At 36.7% G+C, this 15,981-nt stretch overlaps 2 protein-coding genes across 2 annotated transcripts in view; one reads left to right on the forward strand and one right to left on the reverse strand.

Moving 5' to 3' along the window:
- Window positions 1–7,562, reverse strand: part of LOC108966442 (homeobox protein 5) — a 119,959-nt gene extending 112,397 nt beyond the window's left edge. The window contains exons 1-2 of the mRNA XM_018929355.1: window positions 6,849–7,562; window positions 4,602–5,685 (exon numbers count right to left, since the gene is read on the reverse strand). Of these exons, the coding sequence (XP_018784900.1) occupies window positions 4,602–5,582 (981 nt within the window). The 5' untranslated portion in view covers window positions 5,583–5,685; window positions 6,849–7,562. The remainder of the gene's footprint in view (window positions 1–4,601; window positions 5,686–6,848) is intronic.
- A 904-nt stretch (window positions 7,563–8,466) lies between these two features.
- On the forward strand, window positions 8,467–14,464 carry LOC108966444. Its single transcript, XM_018929359.1, has 4 exons — window positions 8,467–8,482; window positions 9,216–11,782; window positions 11,864–12,618; window positions 12,764–14,464. Exons 2-4 carry the CDS (start codon window positions 10,035–10,037, stop codon window positions 13,612–13,614), a joined length of 3,354 nt encoding a protein of 1,117 aa, XP_018784904.1. The 5' UTR covers window positions 8,467–8,482; window positions 9,216–10,034; the 3' UTR covers window positions 13,615–14,464.
- The last annotated feature ends 1,517 nt before the right edge of the window (window positions 14,465–15,981 follow it).

Genomic DNA, 15,981 nt, shown 5'->3' on the forward strand with positions numbered 1-15,981 from the left:
TCAAAAAAAAAAAATAAAGAATAAAACCAATTGTCTTTTTTTTATTTATAAAATATTTTTTTTTATAAAACGAAATCAATAAAACAATTTCTGTCTCTTATACACATCTAGATGTGTATAAGAGACAGATACAAATACTGTTTATGTTTTTCAAACATTATTTAATCGTTTTAAAAAAATAAATTATTTTTATATATCTGTTTAAATTTAATTTAATTTTTATATATATTTTTATATTTTTTTTAATTTTCAGAATTTTTTTGTAACCCCCAAAAATAACTTAATGTATTAAAAAATAGCGACCCAACATTTTGTTTTGGCTTTTCACATTTCTTTCGTTAAAAAATCCTTTAGTAACGTTAAAAATATCTTCGTTTTATTCGAGAAAAATTCTTTTGAATTTGAAGAGATCTAATAGTGGACGAATTATAATTTCTAATTGGTTTGAAATGCCTAAAATTGTAGACATATTTTCTAAAAAGTTAAAAGTTAGACAAACCAAAAATTTTCAAATATACTCAACAAAATCACAATGAAGATTCGTTCAAATAAAACAAAATCATACAATACAATACTGCACAAATACAAATGCACTCATGAATATATAGGAATCAAATCTCGAATTCCTCAACATCATAAAGTCAAAAGATAAGATATTCCAAATGGCTAATTTTGATAATAATCAATCAAAATATTGCCGCCGCTTTGTTTGCAAAGCGAAAAAGAATTCTACCTGCATTTTAAATCAGCCAAAAATTGCCTTTTAGATAGCAGTACTGCCAGAACAAAGGCACAAAGTTGAACGCGGCGCTTTTGTTTCAATGCCGACAACGCAAAAAAAATAAAAATAAAAAAAAAAATCGTCCTAGGCTTTGTAGAGATGTGCGCCTGGGCCACGACGAGCCAAAGTAAGTGGATGTGGAAGAACACACATTATTATTAAAAATTTTTTTCGACTTGCAGCCTTTCAATTTATTTTTCTTTGCGCGCACATCCATACAAATATACAAACACATATTTTTGAGGAGAATTTTTAGTCGCGGAAGCGCACTTAATGCATTGCAAGCAACCATCGTCGCGCTTTTTCCCACCAACATACAGAGCACTCGCCACTCCAATCCACTCCACTGCACACGCTCCTTAACTGCTTTGCGCCTCAATCTATATATAAACTGGATTTTTGATGTGCCGTTTGTGGCCCTTTCAGGTCTTCTTCACGTCTGTTGCGCGACTTTTTTGTTTTTGTTGTTTCAGCGACATTCCTTGGCATCTTCATTTCTGTGCGCTACCAGCGGAGCATCTTAAATGCAATAACAACAATAACAAAAGCGAAAACAAGCACAACAACGCAGCGCTAGTAATGTGAACAATGAGAAATTGCTTCGCATTTCGCCGCACCGAAGCGCGGAGCAGCAAAGCAGGCTTATCCTTGCTGATCCTTCGCTATGTTTGTACTTTGCCGTCGCTGCCACGAAATGAGTGCATCGCGTAAGTCCTCGGTCGCTGCCGCACCAGCTGTGCACTAATTTGCTGTCTATACCACTCATTGGTGGGCAGTGACGACGGCGGCGAGTTCCTTGAGGGTTGCGTAGCAGCGGCTAGAGCACAGCTGTGGCAGCCGCAGGTATTGAGTTAAGTGGAGCAACATATTTTTATACAAACGCACACACATACATTCATGCTTATGATACGCTCATTTGAGTTTTGTTGTTGTTTTGTCTTTTGAACATTTTTCCGCCTTTAACAAGTTCTTCAGTGTACAGCTTCCACTGCTTGTTGTTGTTGTTGTTGTTGTTGTTGTTGTTGTTGTTGTTGTTAATTGTGGTGATAGAATCTGTAAGTTGGCTTTGGAGTTGTTTGTGCTTTATGGCTCCACTTTGCAGGTCTCAACTTGCACGCCAAAGCGGCACAAATGAAGGAAGGTGAGTCTGCAGGCTTGTCTTCAATGTGTTGCGTGAAGCATGGCGACGGCGGATAGCGCACAAAGGTCGGCTGCAATTCAAAACTCAAAGCTTCTTTGACAGCGGTAATTGAGATTAGGGCTTGTTTAGCTGCGCGATTGGCAAACGTTCTAAAAGCGACTTAAAACACGTATAATAAGGGAGAAAAACAAAATTACGGAAAATATTTTATGCACGACAACTCGAGTTCTAACTGGTCTGCAAATGATAATGAGTCAGCGACTGGTGCTGTTTTGACGGGGTCGGAACAAAGGAAAAGAAATGTCAGATGAGTAAGGTTAGTGGAGCATGCAAGGAGGTGACCGGTGTCATGCGGGGACATATGTTTGCTATGTCCCGGTCTATTCTGGATAATTAGGAGTTTGACCTGCTACAATATCTAGAACGAAGCTGCGCAAGGATCATTCTCATTTCTCGCGTGCCTCACTATGTTTGCAGCTTCCTCGTCTGTGTTTCACCATATTGGTGCGGCTTAGTTAAGAACCGGCCGTCTGATTGCTTTGTATGTTACCAACAACGATTCTTTGTCTTTTCCCCATGTGCTGCCGGCAAGCGACTTGAGGATTTTCTTATGGATCTGTACTTTGGCAATAATCGCGACCGTGTGAGGAATGAATGAAGAATTGACTTTCGACAAATTTTATGGTGCGATGCTGTACTGTGATCCAATATCAAGTCTCTAAATTTGAGATTTTAAGTTAGAGACTTGAGACGATTTTGCTATTCTGTAAGTGACTGTCACAAAATCTATTACATTTCATTATTTAGAAATGTTTTTATACTTGAATGAAAATAAATATGTCGATAACAAATATTAAATTTTCTATAACATAGTCAAAAACATAATTACCGATAAAAAAAAAAATTTATGTTGACTTTGATTCATAATATTTACAAAATGTATGTAAAATTTATTTATTTTTACCTTTCTTTGTCTGAGTTGCTCACAAAATTAAAAAAAAAAAAMACGACAATCGATTAATATCTATGATGATCTCTATTCAGTGTAGTCAAAATGGCAGACAAGAGTTCCTCTTTAGTTTTGTGGCCTGCTAACTATCAGGTCTTAAATTTGAGTCGATATTTTGAGACTAACGAGAGAGACTGCCTAGTGAATAGTAACTAGTCACAAATTGAGACTTTACCTCAAAATGTCTCAAATAGAGACTAGAGACTGTTTACAGAATCCCGCTATTAGTTGTTGGAATCTTAACACTATCGACTGCATATTCACAAACTAGACGAAGAAATACAGACTTGATTTCTAGACTAGTTTGTGAATATGGTCGCTGTAGATCTAGTGGGGAGTATTAATTTCCGCGCTGCGACAAAACTCGAAGTTTGCGTTGCGAAGTTTGCAGTCTTGTTTGGACCCGATTGTCGGAGGGATTGTGTGGGAGGTTTTTTTTTAGTATTCGTAATGGCTTAGACCCTACCAAATCTATTCGTCTTGAGCGATCCCGACATGAAACCACTGTAAGAGAATAAACTTCAAACATAAATTTTAATGAAAATCCATCGCAATCGAATTATGATTGTATAAAAATTGTTTCAGGGTGTCTTCCATTTGGTTTAGTTTACAATTTTAGTGTTTCTAAATCATACCGAAGCATATTTGAAAATATAACCTCAAATTAAAATTTCTCCCAATTACGTTCACAACTTATGGGCTAATGCCAATGTCCCGATACTGAAAATCTTACAAAGAAGAATATCCCGGTGTCAAATTTAAAGTTCCTCCATACAGGCAAGCTTACGTATTATGAATATTTAGGGATTCTCCCAACAAATTCAACAGAAATCGTAGTTGCTTTTAATTATTATTTTATTCATTAATTTTTTTCTGGAGTTTTTGCAAAGAGTCAATACCCGTTATCCCTACCCAGCTATAATTTTTTCGTACTAACCTAAAAATATAAAAATATCTGTCAATAAGATTGGTTGGTGTTACTCAATAAAAACACACACACACACACTCAAAAGAATATGTGTCACATGGGCAACTCTGGCCGTATTGCACCCACAGTCATATGAGCGCCCTGAGCTTGTTACCAACAAATTTTCGAAGGCCAATACGCGCTGCGCTGCGCTGCTGGCCCTGAATTTATTTCTTCATGCGCCTAAAATCTCGCACAGCGTTAACATTGAAACATGCTCTCATTGCAAGGAGAAATAAAAATCAATACGACCACCGAGCGACAAACGGGACAAGGTAAATGTGGAAATAAGTATTACAAGTAAAACAAAAAAAAAAATAAATAAAAATAAACAAACACAAGGGAATCTTAATGCCAAAAAAAAAAAAAAAAAAAAAAAAAAAAAAAAAAAAAAAAAAAAAAAAAAAAAATGAAACAAGAGACACAGCTGTGCGCCTAAAAGCAGATTATTGTTGCGCATTATTTTGATAGAATTTAGAAATCCAGCTGAGCTGGAAATTAATTGGCTTTCGGCCTACAAACACACACATACTATATACATGTATACAAGCTTGTATACCAAAACGCTCATAGGCTTCATTTACTCCCTTTATAAATTTACATAGGTATTTATCGATTAGTTGGTCAAATTCATCACTCACTCCTCAATTCACACACACACACACACACACACACACACACACACTTTAGCACTCACACTCACCTTATCTGATGGAATTGTCCTGCTCAATTTCTGCGTAATCACCGCACCGCCATTGCTGCTTACCACAGATGGTGTAGTTACGATGGCAGCATTCACTGTAGAGCCAGCGGCGCCCATAACGCCGACTGCCGAAACCGAACCGGTGCTAGAGCAGCAAGACGACGATGAACCGGACGAGCACACCGATACGTCGGTGTGATGGCGCTTCATGCTGTTCGGTGTGTTCGTGGAGATGGTCGTGACGGCCACAGCGGTTACAGTGCCGTCAGGGGTCGAGAATGACGTTGATGGCCTTGCAACGCCGCCGCGTTGTGAATACGAAGTATATTGTTGTTGTTGTTGCTGCTGCTGCTGCAACGAGGGATGTTGTTGTTGTTGTTGGTACGGATGTGAGTGATGCACAGCAGCCGAAGTGGAGGCCGAGGCCGATACTGAAGGTGACGAGGATGTCGACGATGACGGGGTCAGTAGTGAGTGTGTCGACTGATTGTGTACCATGTTGCCCGCATTGCCACCGCCACAGCCGTTACCACTGGAGCTACTGCCGTCATTGCTGTTATTTGGTTTATAGTTATTACCGTTGCCGTTGCCATTGCCGTTACCGTTGGCATTATTGGTGTTACCTACTGCTGTGCCAGACTTCATGGAGGTAACACCGCCAGTGACGCCGCTAAAAGAATTATTCGATGAAGATGAGGACGAGTGGGTGCGATGACGGCTAAAGTGAGTGAAATTATTGGCCGAATTGGTGTGATGATGGCCGGAGCCGGAGCCGGAGCCAGAGCCAGGGCCAGCGCTGACAACAATTGCTGTGGTCGTATGCTGGTGCGGATGGTGTTGATGCTGATGTTGATGTTGTTGATATTGATGTTGTTGAGGTTGATGTTGATGCCGGTGGTGGTGTTGGTTATGGTATGATTGATGGGATGGCAATGGCGCGCTCGGAGATGTGGGTGTATCAATAGACGAAGTTGTCGACATTATCGCTGCTATTGTACCGCCAAAGGAAAATTTCAGCAAATGTGCGTTTTCAAATTTTCGTTTTATTTTTCTATTTTCGTATTTTTATCACGCTGCTATTAACCTTGAGCGAAAACGCAAATTTAATGCTTATATACACAAAGAACAACCAAATAAAAAATTTAAGCGTACATAAATGTTTTTTTTTTTTTAACCAAACGCACAAATTTAAAAAGTTCATAAATTTAAAGCTGTTAGCTATCGCGAAGTTTTATATTATTGATATTTTATTGGACCTGATAGAAGCTGCTACCAAAAATGCATTGAAATAAATTTGGCCAACACTTGCCAGCAAAAAATTATTAACCAAAAAAATTAACCAAAACAAATTATTTTTAACTATTTATTGTGTAATATGTATGCACATTTGTACACAAGTAGATGCCTTTGTAATATGGCATTGAGCCGCCGCAACGCTCCAATGACGTCTGCGTCCTTGCCGCCGTTGTGGTAGACCTTAGCCTCCGTTGTAAATAAATAAAAGAATTCAGAATGCTTTAAGCAAAAGATATGGATATGTAAACATATGTATATATTATGTTTGTGTGTATCCATACGAAAGATAATGCATGTTGGGTGTGGGCGGCTGTGCTGACCAATGTGTCTTTATACATTGGAAGAAATATATATTTTGCGCATCTTAATCAACAAGAAAAAGCACAACTCTTTAAAGTTGTAAAAGAATAATAAGCACCCTCAATAATTATGTGGAAATTATAATATATTTTGAAGGTACACATTATTATTATTATTTATTTGGACTTCTTCGTCTGTTTTCCAATACTGCCCCCAATAAACACACATTCGTACAAGCAGCAACAGCAGTGGAAATATGCTCTCAGCTGCTTTGCGCGCTCTCTCACTGCTTTTGCTCTACGCTTGACTATATTTCATTTGCTTATTTCGCTCTAAACAAATTCACTGCACGATTTGTTATTATTTGATTTTTCCCACAGGAAGAATATTTAGCAACACTAATTTGTTTTGATAAGTTTTCACATACAATTAAAAAAATATACAAAATCATACAAATATAAAACTCATAATATTTTAATTAATTTAATTTTATTTTTGCTTTAGAAATGGGCAATCAATTTTCTTGTGGCATATACAAATATTTCTATCTTTTCATGCCCACACAGTTGTACGCCAGCGATTTTCATCTACCTATTAGCTTATTTTTTCACGATATTTTGTTACTTTTTTGAGTTTTCTTGCTTATCTCACCTCTTCAGATATTTACCAACCAAAAGGCGATTTTTCATTTAGTGTAGAGAATTAAAAGTTGTTGGCAGCGAAAACAACACGATGCGTCGCAATTGTAGCAACAACATAAGCAACACGCAATTTGTGTTTCTTTTACTTCGCTATATCACTTCAACCATAACTTTTTGTTTTATAATTTTTCCAATTTGCACAAAATATAGTTGTATTTATTTATATTTTTCACTTGCTTCTTTTTCAGAGAAAGAATTTCACGATTTGTATTCTTTTACTTAAAATCCTTTCTCTACAATTTTCTCCTATATGAATCGATTTACACAAATTTCCCGAGCTCTCGCAATAAAAATCGCACACTCTACCAATAAACACTGCAGCTTTGTGCAGCACACAACAACAAAGTGTTGTTCTTTTTACGTTGAACACACACACGCACAAAACACAGTTTTGAATTAAATGGTTGATCTTTTTCTTAATTTATGCGTATTGCAATTATTTTTTGGACGCTTTCTTTGCTTTCAAGCGCGACTTTCCGCTCAAATACGTTACAAAACTTTAATGCGAAAAATTTTAAGCCAAACGTTGCTTTTCACCGCCGTCATCAACGTTACAAAAGCCAACTTGCGAACTTGCGAACTTGCGGACTTGCGGACTTGCGGACTTGCATACAAGTTAACCAACCGCTCACCACAACAACAAAACAATGTGTGCTGGGCAATTTGCAGGCGACCAATGTAACCAGCAGAGCTCAATATCAAATTGGCAGGTTGCAATAAAAGTACCAAATATTTTATCGATTCCTCAACTGGGTGTCGGTCGTAAATATTTATCGGGCTGTTTATAATCGGATAAACCGTAAATAGTTATATTTGATTTGTTATATTTATTGTGATTTATTATAAATTATGATTAAAATAGAATAAATCGAATACAACTATTAAAACGAATTGGCCACTAGTTAGTATGTATTTAAAATCATTTTTCTTATATCGGAGTAGAAATAATCGATTATTTCGTTAAGAATATGTGAGGAAATATTTAATTATTATTTTTAAAATTAAAAAGATGATTTAAAGTTAGTCAACAAATACAATATTCAATCAATTATTATTATATGGTATTATAAAAATATATATGTATATCTTACATAAAAATAATTTAATGCGAATATGAATTTGTACTAAGAGTCTTGAATGCAGAGGATGTTTATTTCAAACTAAATAAAGTGCTAATAAAATTATAAAATAAATATGTATATAACTGTTAACAAAGGCTTTTTTTTCTTAAAAGTAACAAATTTGAAACAAATTGTTTTTTGTTCATATTAAACTAATGCTCACCGCGCCATCTATTGATCACTAGCTAGTTATCAACGAAAGCCTTTTGAAACTGCAAAATTTTATCAAATTTGATTTGATTGTTTTACAAAATAGAAAATACACATATGCATATTTAACAAAAATTGTATGAAGAAGTATTACCTTCTTACAAAAATAAGAAAAAAAAAAAAACAAAAAACAAAAACCGAGTGATATTTATGCTACTTTTGTTCACCAAACAATCAATCAATTTGCTCTGCATTCAACTAACAAGACTGTGGCAGCACTGTGTGCACGTCGGACAAGGAACGGTAGTGAATGGTAAAATAGTGATCGCTGTGAAAAAGTATAATTGTAAATAAATTTTCTAGTGGTAATTTGTATAAAAACTACAAAATAATTTAACGTATATAATATTGTTAAGGTGCGCATTGAATAAAAAGCGGCAGAAAGTCATTTGCTTATTTAAAAATTGGGAATGAAAAAGTGATTAATAGATGGCCATTGAGCAAAACGCAAAAGGACCAAAGGGATAGTAAAGTGGGAGAAAAGAAATTTTAAAATGATTGTTTAAGAGGAGTGAGGGAAGCAAGGGTTGAAAGAATGTGTCAATAAAAAGTAGTCGAAAAGAAGCGCTAATAAAGCGAATGAGGTGGAGTTCGAAGAAACAAGAATGAATGGGAATAAAGGCAACACCATGCAAAACGAAAGAACAAAGCTAAAATAGACCGTAGACGCGAAATGCGAAAAGAAAAATGTAAAAATTTTAAACGGGTTGCAAAAGCAGGTAGATTTACTAATATATTTCTAGTTCTAGTAGTCTATTTACAAAAACTTGTACAATTTTTTGTTTTTGTAACGATGTGAAATAGGTATTATTAGATAACCGCGGTGATATATATGTCACAATATTTAATACCACTATTTAGCCTAGGTGTATGAACGACAACTGCAAATTTTTCATTCTGTACTATAAAAAGTATTTGTTTTTATTTTTGCGTAATTATAACTACCTTACCTTACATTCAATGCTTGAACCCATTTTTTTATTTAGATAACTTTGTCTAGCACTCAATACATTGGGTGTATGGTTTGTTTTAAATTTCTGTTAAAAGTACTTAAAAATGCAAACCTGTTTTCTACGAAAGGATCAGACAAAATAGAATAAGCGAACGTAAAGAGAAAATCAAACTCGTTAAGGGGGCGCAGCGAAAATTTAGACAGAACAATGCAAGGAGGACGAAAAAACGCAATGAAAAGTAAAGCGCACGGAAAATTTTCATTTCATAAAAAAACTGCTCATTAAAAATAAGGCAATACAAGTGATAAAGTGTACCAAGTGCAAACTAAATAAAAATTACGTTGTGAATTACTGGAGTATGAAAGGGTTTTTTGTAATTTTTGTATGAAAAACTAACTTGCTAAAAAAAATTTCCCACACGCGCACACAACCAAACGCACACACACGCGGATACCGCACAAAATCTCAAACAAAAAGGAAATCAATAAACGCAAGAAGCGGACCGTAGTAGAAGCATAAGTGGAAGTGGAATTTAAGAAGAAGCAAAGGAAAAGGTGAAGGTGAATTGAGTGCGCGAAAGTCGGAAAGAAAAAATGAATCGTAATAAAATGATGTGAAAATGCGGGACATTAAAAAATTTCAGCGTGGAGGCTGAGGACTGCAGAAGAAACTCTCGACTGATTGACAAGAAAATCAAGAGACAGACAAATTAAAGAAATATATGATTGTCTTGCCAGTTATTGTAATAGTAGTTTGCATAAATAATTATTAGGCAAATAAAGAAAAAGTTGATTTTATTATAGCAGTTGAATAGTAGTTACATTGTAGCGAAAAATTTCAATTTAACAAAGGATGGAAATGGCCAGCAGCGCCGCAAATGGGTCTGGCAGCACAACTTCTCACAGTGGTGTCGTGGGCAATACTTTGCCATCTCTCTTTGTCAGTGATCATAATGGCGGCAGCACATTAGTTAATAGCAAGGATTTAGATGGTCTAATTGCTATGAACGATAGCGCACTTTCACAACAAATCGAATTTATTCTGCAAGAAGCTCCCATGGAGCATGATGACAATGATATAAACGACCATTTGAATAGTGACGGAACTGCGAATATAAATACAGTCAGCAGCGTTAACTCCAACCCTACCATTAAACTACAAAACCCACCGAATATCATAGTAACAAGCGCTTCCGAATTCCCAAGAGCACATGTGACCAGTGACAGTGCCGCGGCAGCAATTGCAGCAACACAAGCAATGGCGCAACATCATTTATTGAATGGTCGTCGTATCATTATACAAACAACACAAACATCAAATATGATTAAAGAAGAAGAAGCGGATCCCGAATTAAATGATGAGAATCTACAAGATATTGAAGAAGAGGAGCAAGCTGCTGAAGCCGAAGAGAATCAATTGCAGCTCCAACATACAGCAGATATAAAAATGGAGCAAGATGATAATGTGGAACAAGAATTTATTAGAAGTGGTATAAATTATATAAGTACGCCTACGATAACTGCACACCATACGCAACTGCATGGCGCACAAACACAACAAATAGTTTTACCGGCCGGTTCAATAGTAGGTACAACAGCGACAGGCCGCACATTGGCAGTGCCCGTATCCGAAGCGTTGGCACAACTGCAACGACGTCCGGTATATATCAGTAATGCTATGGGTGGCATGACTGGTGCTACTTTCGTGCGTATGCCAGCTGTGATAAGTCGCAGTCCGATGACTGTTTTAAATGTAGTACAACAGGGTGTACCGGGTGGTGGGCCAACACAACTTATCCTACAGGCAGCACCTGTATCAAACACAGGCACACAAATGACAGTGGTTACTTCTAGTCCAACTGCAGCAACCACTGTACCCACATTACCACCAGTATCGACTGCCGTCACAGAAGTGGCAGTCACTGCCACACCACCAACAATAATGCCAGCATTAACTGCTGCAACACCAACACCAGCACAATCTACATCCCCATCGACAGCATCATCATCCTCGCCATTATCGTCTTCTGGTCATGTTGCGTCTTCCACAGTGGTAGCTACTACTGCTGCTGCTACGACGAACCCGTCGACGACGGCAGCCAAAAGTACTACAACTCACGCCACCTCAAATAGTAGCGGCAATACCAACTCAGCTTCCAGTGGCACTACTACTGGCAATTATCAATGTTTTTCATGTGTGGAAGAGTTCGAATCGAAAGAACTATACGACATCCACGTCTCAGGCCATGCCAACAACATGAAATGTGCTATATGTAACATGGTGCTGAAATCACTTAAAAACTATGAGAAACATTGTCTGCGCTGCAAGCCGTACGAGTGTCAAATATGTGGACGTGTTGTACGTTTCCGACCGAATTTCATCAAACACATGCGTGTGCATACGGGTCAACAATCTGAACGGCATAAATACAAGTGTGACGTGTGTCACAAGGAATTCATGAGTTTTGAGTATTTCAAGGTGCACAAAAAGATTCACAATGAAAATGTGAATTTGACGTGCGAGATTTGCGGCAAAGTATTTAGCGCGTTGGCGTCACTGCGTGGCCACTCCAAATTGCATTCGGGTGTGAAATTGCACAAGTGAGTAAATGCATGCTTTTTTGGTGATGATTTTATTTTTTGTTTTATTTTTTTTTGTTTTTGCTTACATTTTGTTTTCAGATGTGATGTGTGTGGCAAAGGTTTCGGACAGCGTTACAATTTGAAGATACATGCGCGTACCCACACCGGCGATTTTCCGTTTGAGTGCAAAGTGTGCAAGAAGAAATTGCATACACAATCTTCCCTACAAACTCATATGCAAGTGCATCAGCGCGATCAAAACTCACAAGCCACCAATACGGCCAAGAATGATAAAAGCGCGACCAATTCCACAGCGTCGACGTCAGCTGCAGCGACGACAGCTACAATTGTAAAACTAGAGCCACAGACAAAAGATGATGGCCCCAGCACTAGTGGAATGCAACGTCATTTGCAAAAACAATTACTCGAAGATATGGAAGATGATAACTCAGGACTGAGTGATAGTATTCAAGGAGGCGGCAATGTTAGTCGCATTGTCTCCACTTCTTCTTTGACCACAGGTGGTGGCCAGAATATGCAAACAACTACCGCTGAGGATTCCTCAAATGAATCTTCAAATGCATCACACGATTTAAAACAACAACAATTGCGACAACAACCACTCTTGGTGACACCCACACGCACCATTGTCATCAAGAATTATATGCAGAATGAACAGGGTATCGCACTGGCACAACCACAGACGCAGCATCAGACTAACGTCATACAGAGCAATAACCAAAGTGGCAGTAGCACGCTGCAACAGCAATTGTTGCGCAAGACGCCCATAATACATTCTACAGGTGGCGCTGGTACACTCTCCTCCGCTTTGGCGGGCGTGGTGCAACAAATCGGTAAGCGAAAGTTGATTTTTTTCCAACTGTTTAGTGTGCTTATTATTTTTGTTATTATATAATTTCGCAATATATCTGTATTTTAACAATTTTAATTGCTTTGCCTTTCACTAAAACATTTTTGCTTCTTTTTTCAACATAATAGGCACCTCACCCTCGCCATCGCCTTCATCCTCGTCGACATCATGTTCCTCGTCAGTGGTTGTGTCGAAATCAGGTGCTCCACTCTCGCTCGCATCCACCGCCATTGGCACCTCCACCATACGCAGCACACGCAATCACTTGTCACAATTCAGTTCGTCGATAACCTCATCGAGCAGCCACCACCGTGCGTTACAGCGCAATAATAACCACCGAAATCATAGCAACAACAGCAGCAACAACCACCGGCGTCGACATCCGACACATTTGGACGATGATGATGATGACGATTTGGATGATTTTGTCGATTCGACACGTGCGCATCATCGTTCGTTGCGTGTGAATGGTCAGCATTTTGATGATGATGACGACGATGAGAAATCCTCCCCGTCCTTGGCCACAGCGGCTATTATTAAAGTCGAACCGAATCTGTATTCGTCGGGTTCGGGCGACAATTCCAATGAAATGCTCATTAAAGAAGAGGTGATGTTCGAGGATTCGGCCCATCATTCGCCACACTCGCCGCCAAGTTCGAAATTTCGCATGTCGAATTTCGATAGTGATTTGGATCATCATGTCGATTTGAATCATTCGCTGCCGCCATATGGAAATCTCTTTGACCCGCATTCCATACCCGATACCATTCCCGTGCAATTGTATCCAGACGATGATGATGATTTTCGTCTGGATCACAGCTCATTGGGACCGCTGCATCAGACATCATCGTCCACCACCGATGGTGATTTCATAAAAAAAGAATGGGTCTACGGCACAGGTTCCAATTACACGATGAACGGGAAATTCGGTGATGATAGCGATGCGCTGTGCGACTCGGCGAATTTCATTTACGACTGAGCAGCAGTTGTGCCCCATATGATCAGCTGAGCAGTGTTATTGTTTATCAAGAAACGAAAAGTGTAGTTGTGCGTAATCCGTGTACTACATGATTGATGTATGCAAATCAAATATTATATAGATATATATATATATATGCGATGAGTGCCCATCAGAAGGAAGCAATGATAAAGTTGCGTACAACAAATGCCAATATTAGCAAGTATTTTTTTCTGTCTGTATTGTTAAACGAAATTAAGCTAAAAATTCTTTAAAAAAAAAACCCTAAAACACTCAATGTAATGGAAAATATTGTTATTTTAGTGTTAACCAGCGACACTAAACCAATTGGATGTCAAATTCGTGAAAAAAAAAAAACCTAACAAAAACAAAACAAATTCGTGGTAGTGAATACGCGCAATGTAGGCAATGCAATCAGTAGTTATAAAATAATATTACATACATATATATGTACATACATATATACACACACTTACACATGTATATGTATGAGTAGTTGTGTGTACGTGTGTGTAATTGCTCACCAGCGCGAACTTGACTGACCGAAAGGAACTGCTGCAGGAAGTGGCTTCTTCCATGACACTCGTTTCGCAATCTCAAAAACACACTATCTCTCTTTCGAACTCTCACTCTAACTTTCTCTCTCTCTATATATCTCAAACTGTTTTTGGCTAGCACAAATGATTTTAGTTTTAGTAATAATTAAAAGCGTCAAGCATACATATAAAACACATTTATATACATACAATATATAGCGCATAAGTGTATAAGTAATTAACGATTCTCTAACGTAATTACATGTGTGTGTAAATATTATTGCAACGTACTCTTTTACTTTTTATTCATATTTTACTAATTTATTTTGATTTAAGTTGAATCGATTATGATATTTGAATTTGTGTGTGTTGTGCGTAAAAAATGTAAAAGTGTAAAATTGTGACTAAAAAACAAAAATGCTAATATTTTGAAACATTTTTAGTTTACTATTGTGGTTTTCGAGCATTCGTTTTGTTTCTGCGTTGTTGCCTAATGAATGCAAGCGTTTTAAAAAATATCATGAGTCTTTTATCAGCAAGAAACAGTGTGTTTCAACTAGTGAGCTGTAATTAACGGGATTTATTTGTGTGCCGAAATGCCTCAATTCCTTACTATATTAATTTTTATTAATTTTTCGTAGCAGCTTTCGACATTTAGCGATCTCAGTTCTGAGCTCTTGAGAAATCGCCACAAAAATAAAAGCATACTTTTAAGCGCCTACGACAACATTCGAAAAATATATTTTTTATTGCTGCGAATGCTGTTGTGTGCTTGTAGCGGCAGTAAATATTCCTCAAGTAATTTTGGCAGTCCTTAGCTGTTTAAAAATCCGGATGCGTTCCGGTTACTCAGACCCGATTGTCGTGGGAACGAAAGCTGCAAGTGAAAGTGCTGAAATGTACTCCTTACAAGATCACAATCAACATTTGTGAGAGTATGTCACTCAAGTAGCGGTCAGCAATAAAAAAATAATTGTTAAGAAAATTTTCGTTGCCTACTTTTCAGCGTCAATAGTTTTTGGTAAATTTTAACCAGCAGATTTTACATTGTTTCGTTGTTCTCGCTTGCTATTTAATTTCGTTTCTTTCTTGCGACAATCCGAAATGAAAAAATTTATTAAAATATGCGCAATTGAACTGTGTTTTTAGAAAACATTTTCACCGTTCACGACATTTTTAGTGTGTTTTTAAATTTGTAATAAATTTTCTTGCTTTTAGTAATGTCAAAAAATTCTTAAGCATTTTTACGCATGCTGCATGTTGTTGTATTAAAACTCTTAAAAAATTTCATAAAATTTTGGGAGCAAAATTCAATCAAATGCTTTGGAAACAAAAATTAATTTCTAAAAAATATAATAAATTTCGAAAAAATAGTAAATTTCGAAAAAAATAAATCAAAAAAAGATAAAATAAAAAAATAAATTACTAAATTAAAAAAAAAATTATAAATTTCGAAAAAAAAAGTTTAATACAACAATTTAATTTCTAATAAAAAACTACTCAAAAACAAAAATAAACTTCTAAAAAGTTAAATACATTAAAAAAAAATAACACTTAGGTGTTTTTGCTCTCCGTGTGGAGAGAAATAATTATTGGTTAAAAAAAAATATTAGTTAGTAATTATTGGTTTAAGAAGAAATAGCAGTATTGTGCATATTTGAATATACCGAAATTCTGAAAAAAACTACTTAGTAAAATTGTGTGCAATATTTGCACTAACATACACACAAATGCGCGCATAAAATTTTTTTTTTGTCAAATTGTAGGCAAAATTTCCAGAAAAACGTTAAAAATTATTGATCATCAATTTTTTTTTTTTAAATCATTTTAA

This window comes from Bactrocera latifrons, unplaced genomic scaffold (assembly GCF_001853355.1).
Source record: "Bactrocera latifrons isolate USDA-ARS-PBARC rearing strain unplaced genomic scaffold, ASM185335v1 scaffold_16, whole genome shotgun sequence".
Classification (NCBI taxonomy): Eukaryota; Metazoa; Arthropoda; class Insecta; order Diptera; family Tephritidae; genus Bactrocera; species Bactrocera latifrons.

What these genes read in the sequence shown, in the direction of transcription:
- LOC108966444 (XM_018929359.1), top strand. Translation starts at nt 10,035, where the DNA reads ATGGAAATGGCCAGCAGCGCCGCAAATGGGTCTGGCAGCACAACTTCT. An exon ending in TCGGGTGTGAAATTGCACAA is followed by an intron (nt 11,783 to 11,863) that starts GTGAGTAAATGC and finishes TTTTGTTTTCAG; the next exon opens with ATGTGATGTGTGTGGCAAAG. An exon ending in GGGCGTGGTGCAACAAATCG is followed by an intron (nt 12,619 to 12,763) that starts GTAAGCGAAAGT and finishes TCAACATAATAG; the next exon opens with GCACCTCACCCTCGCCATCG.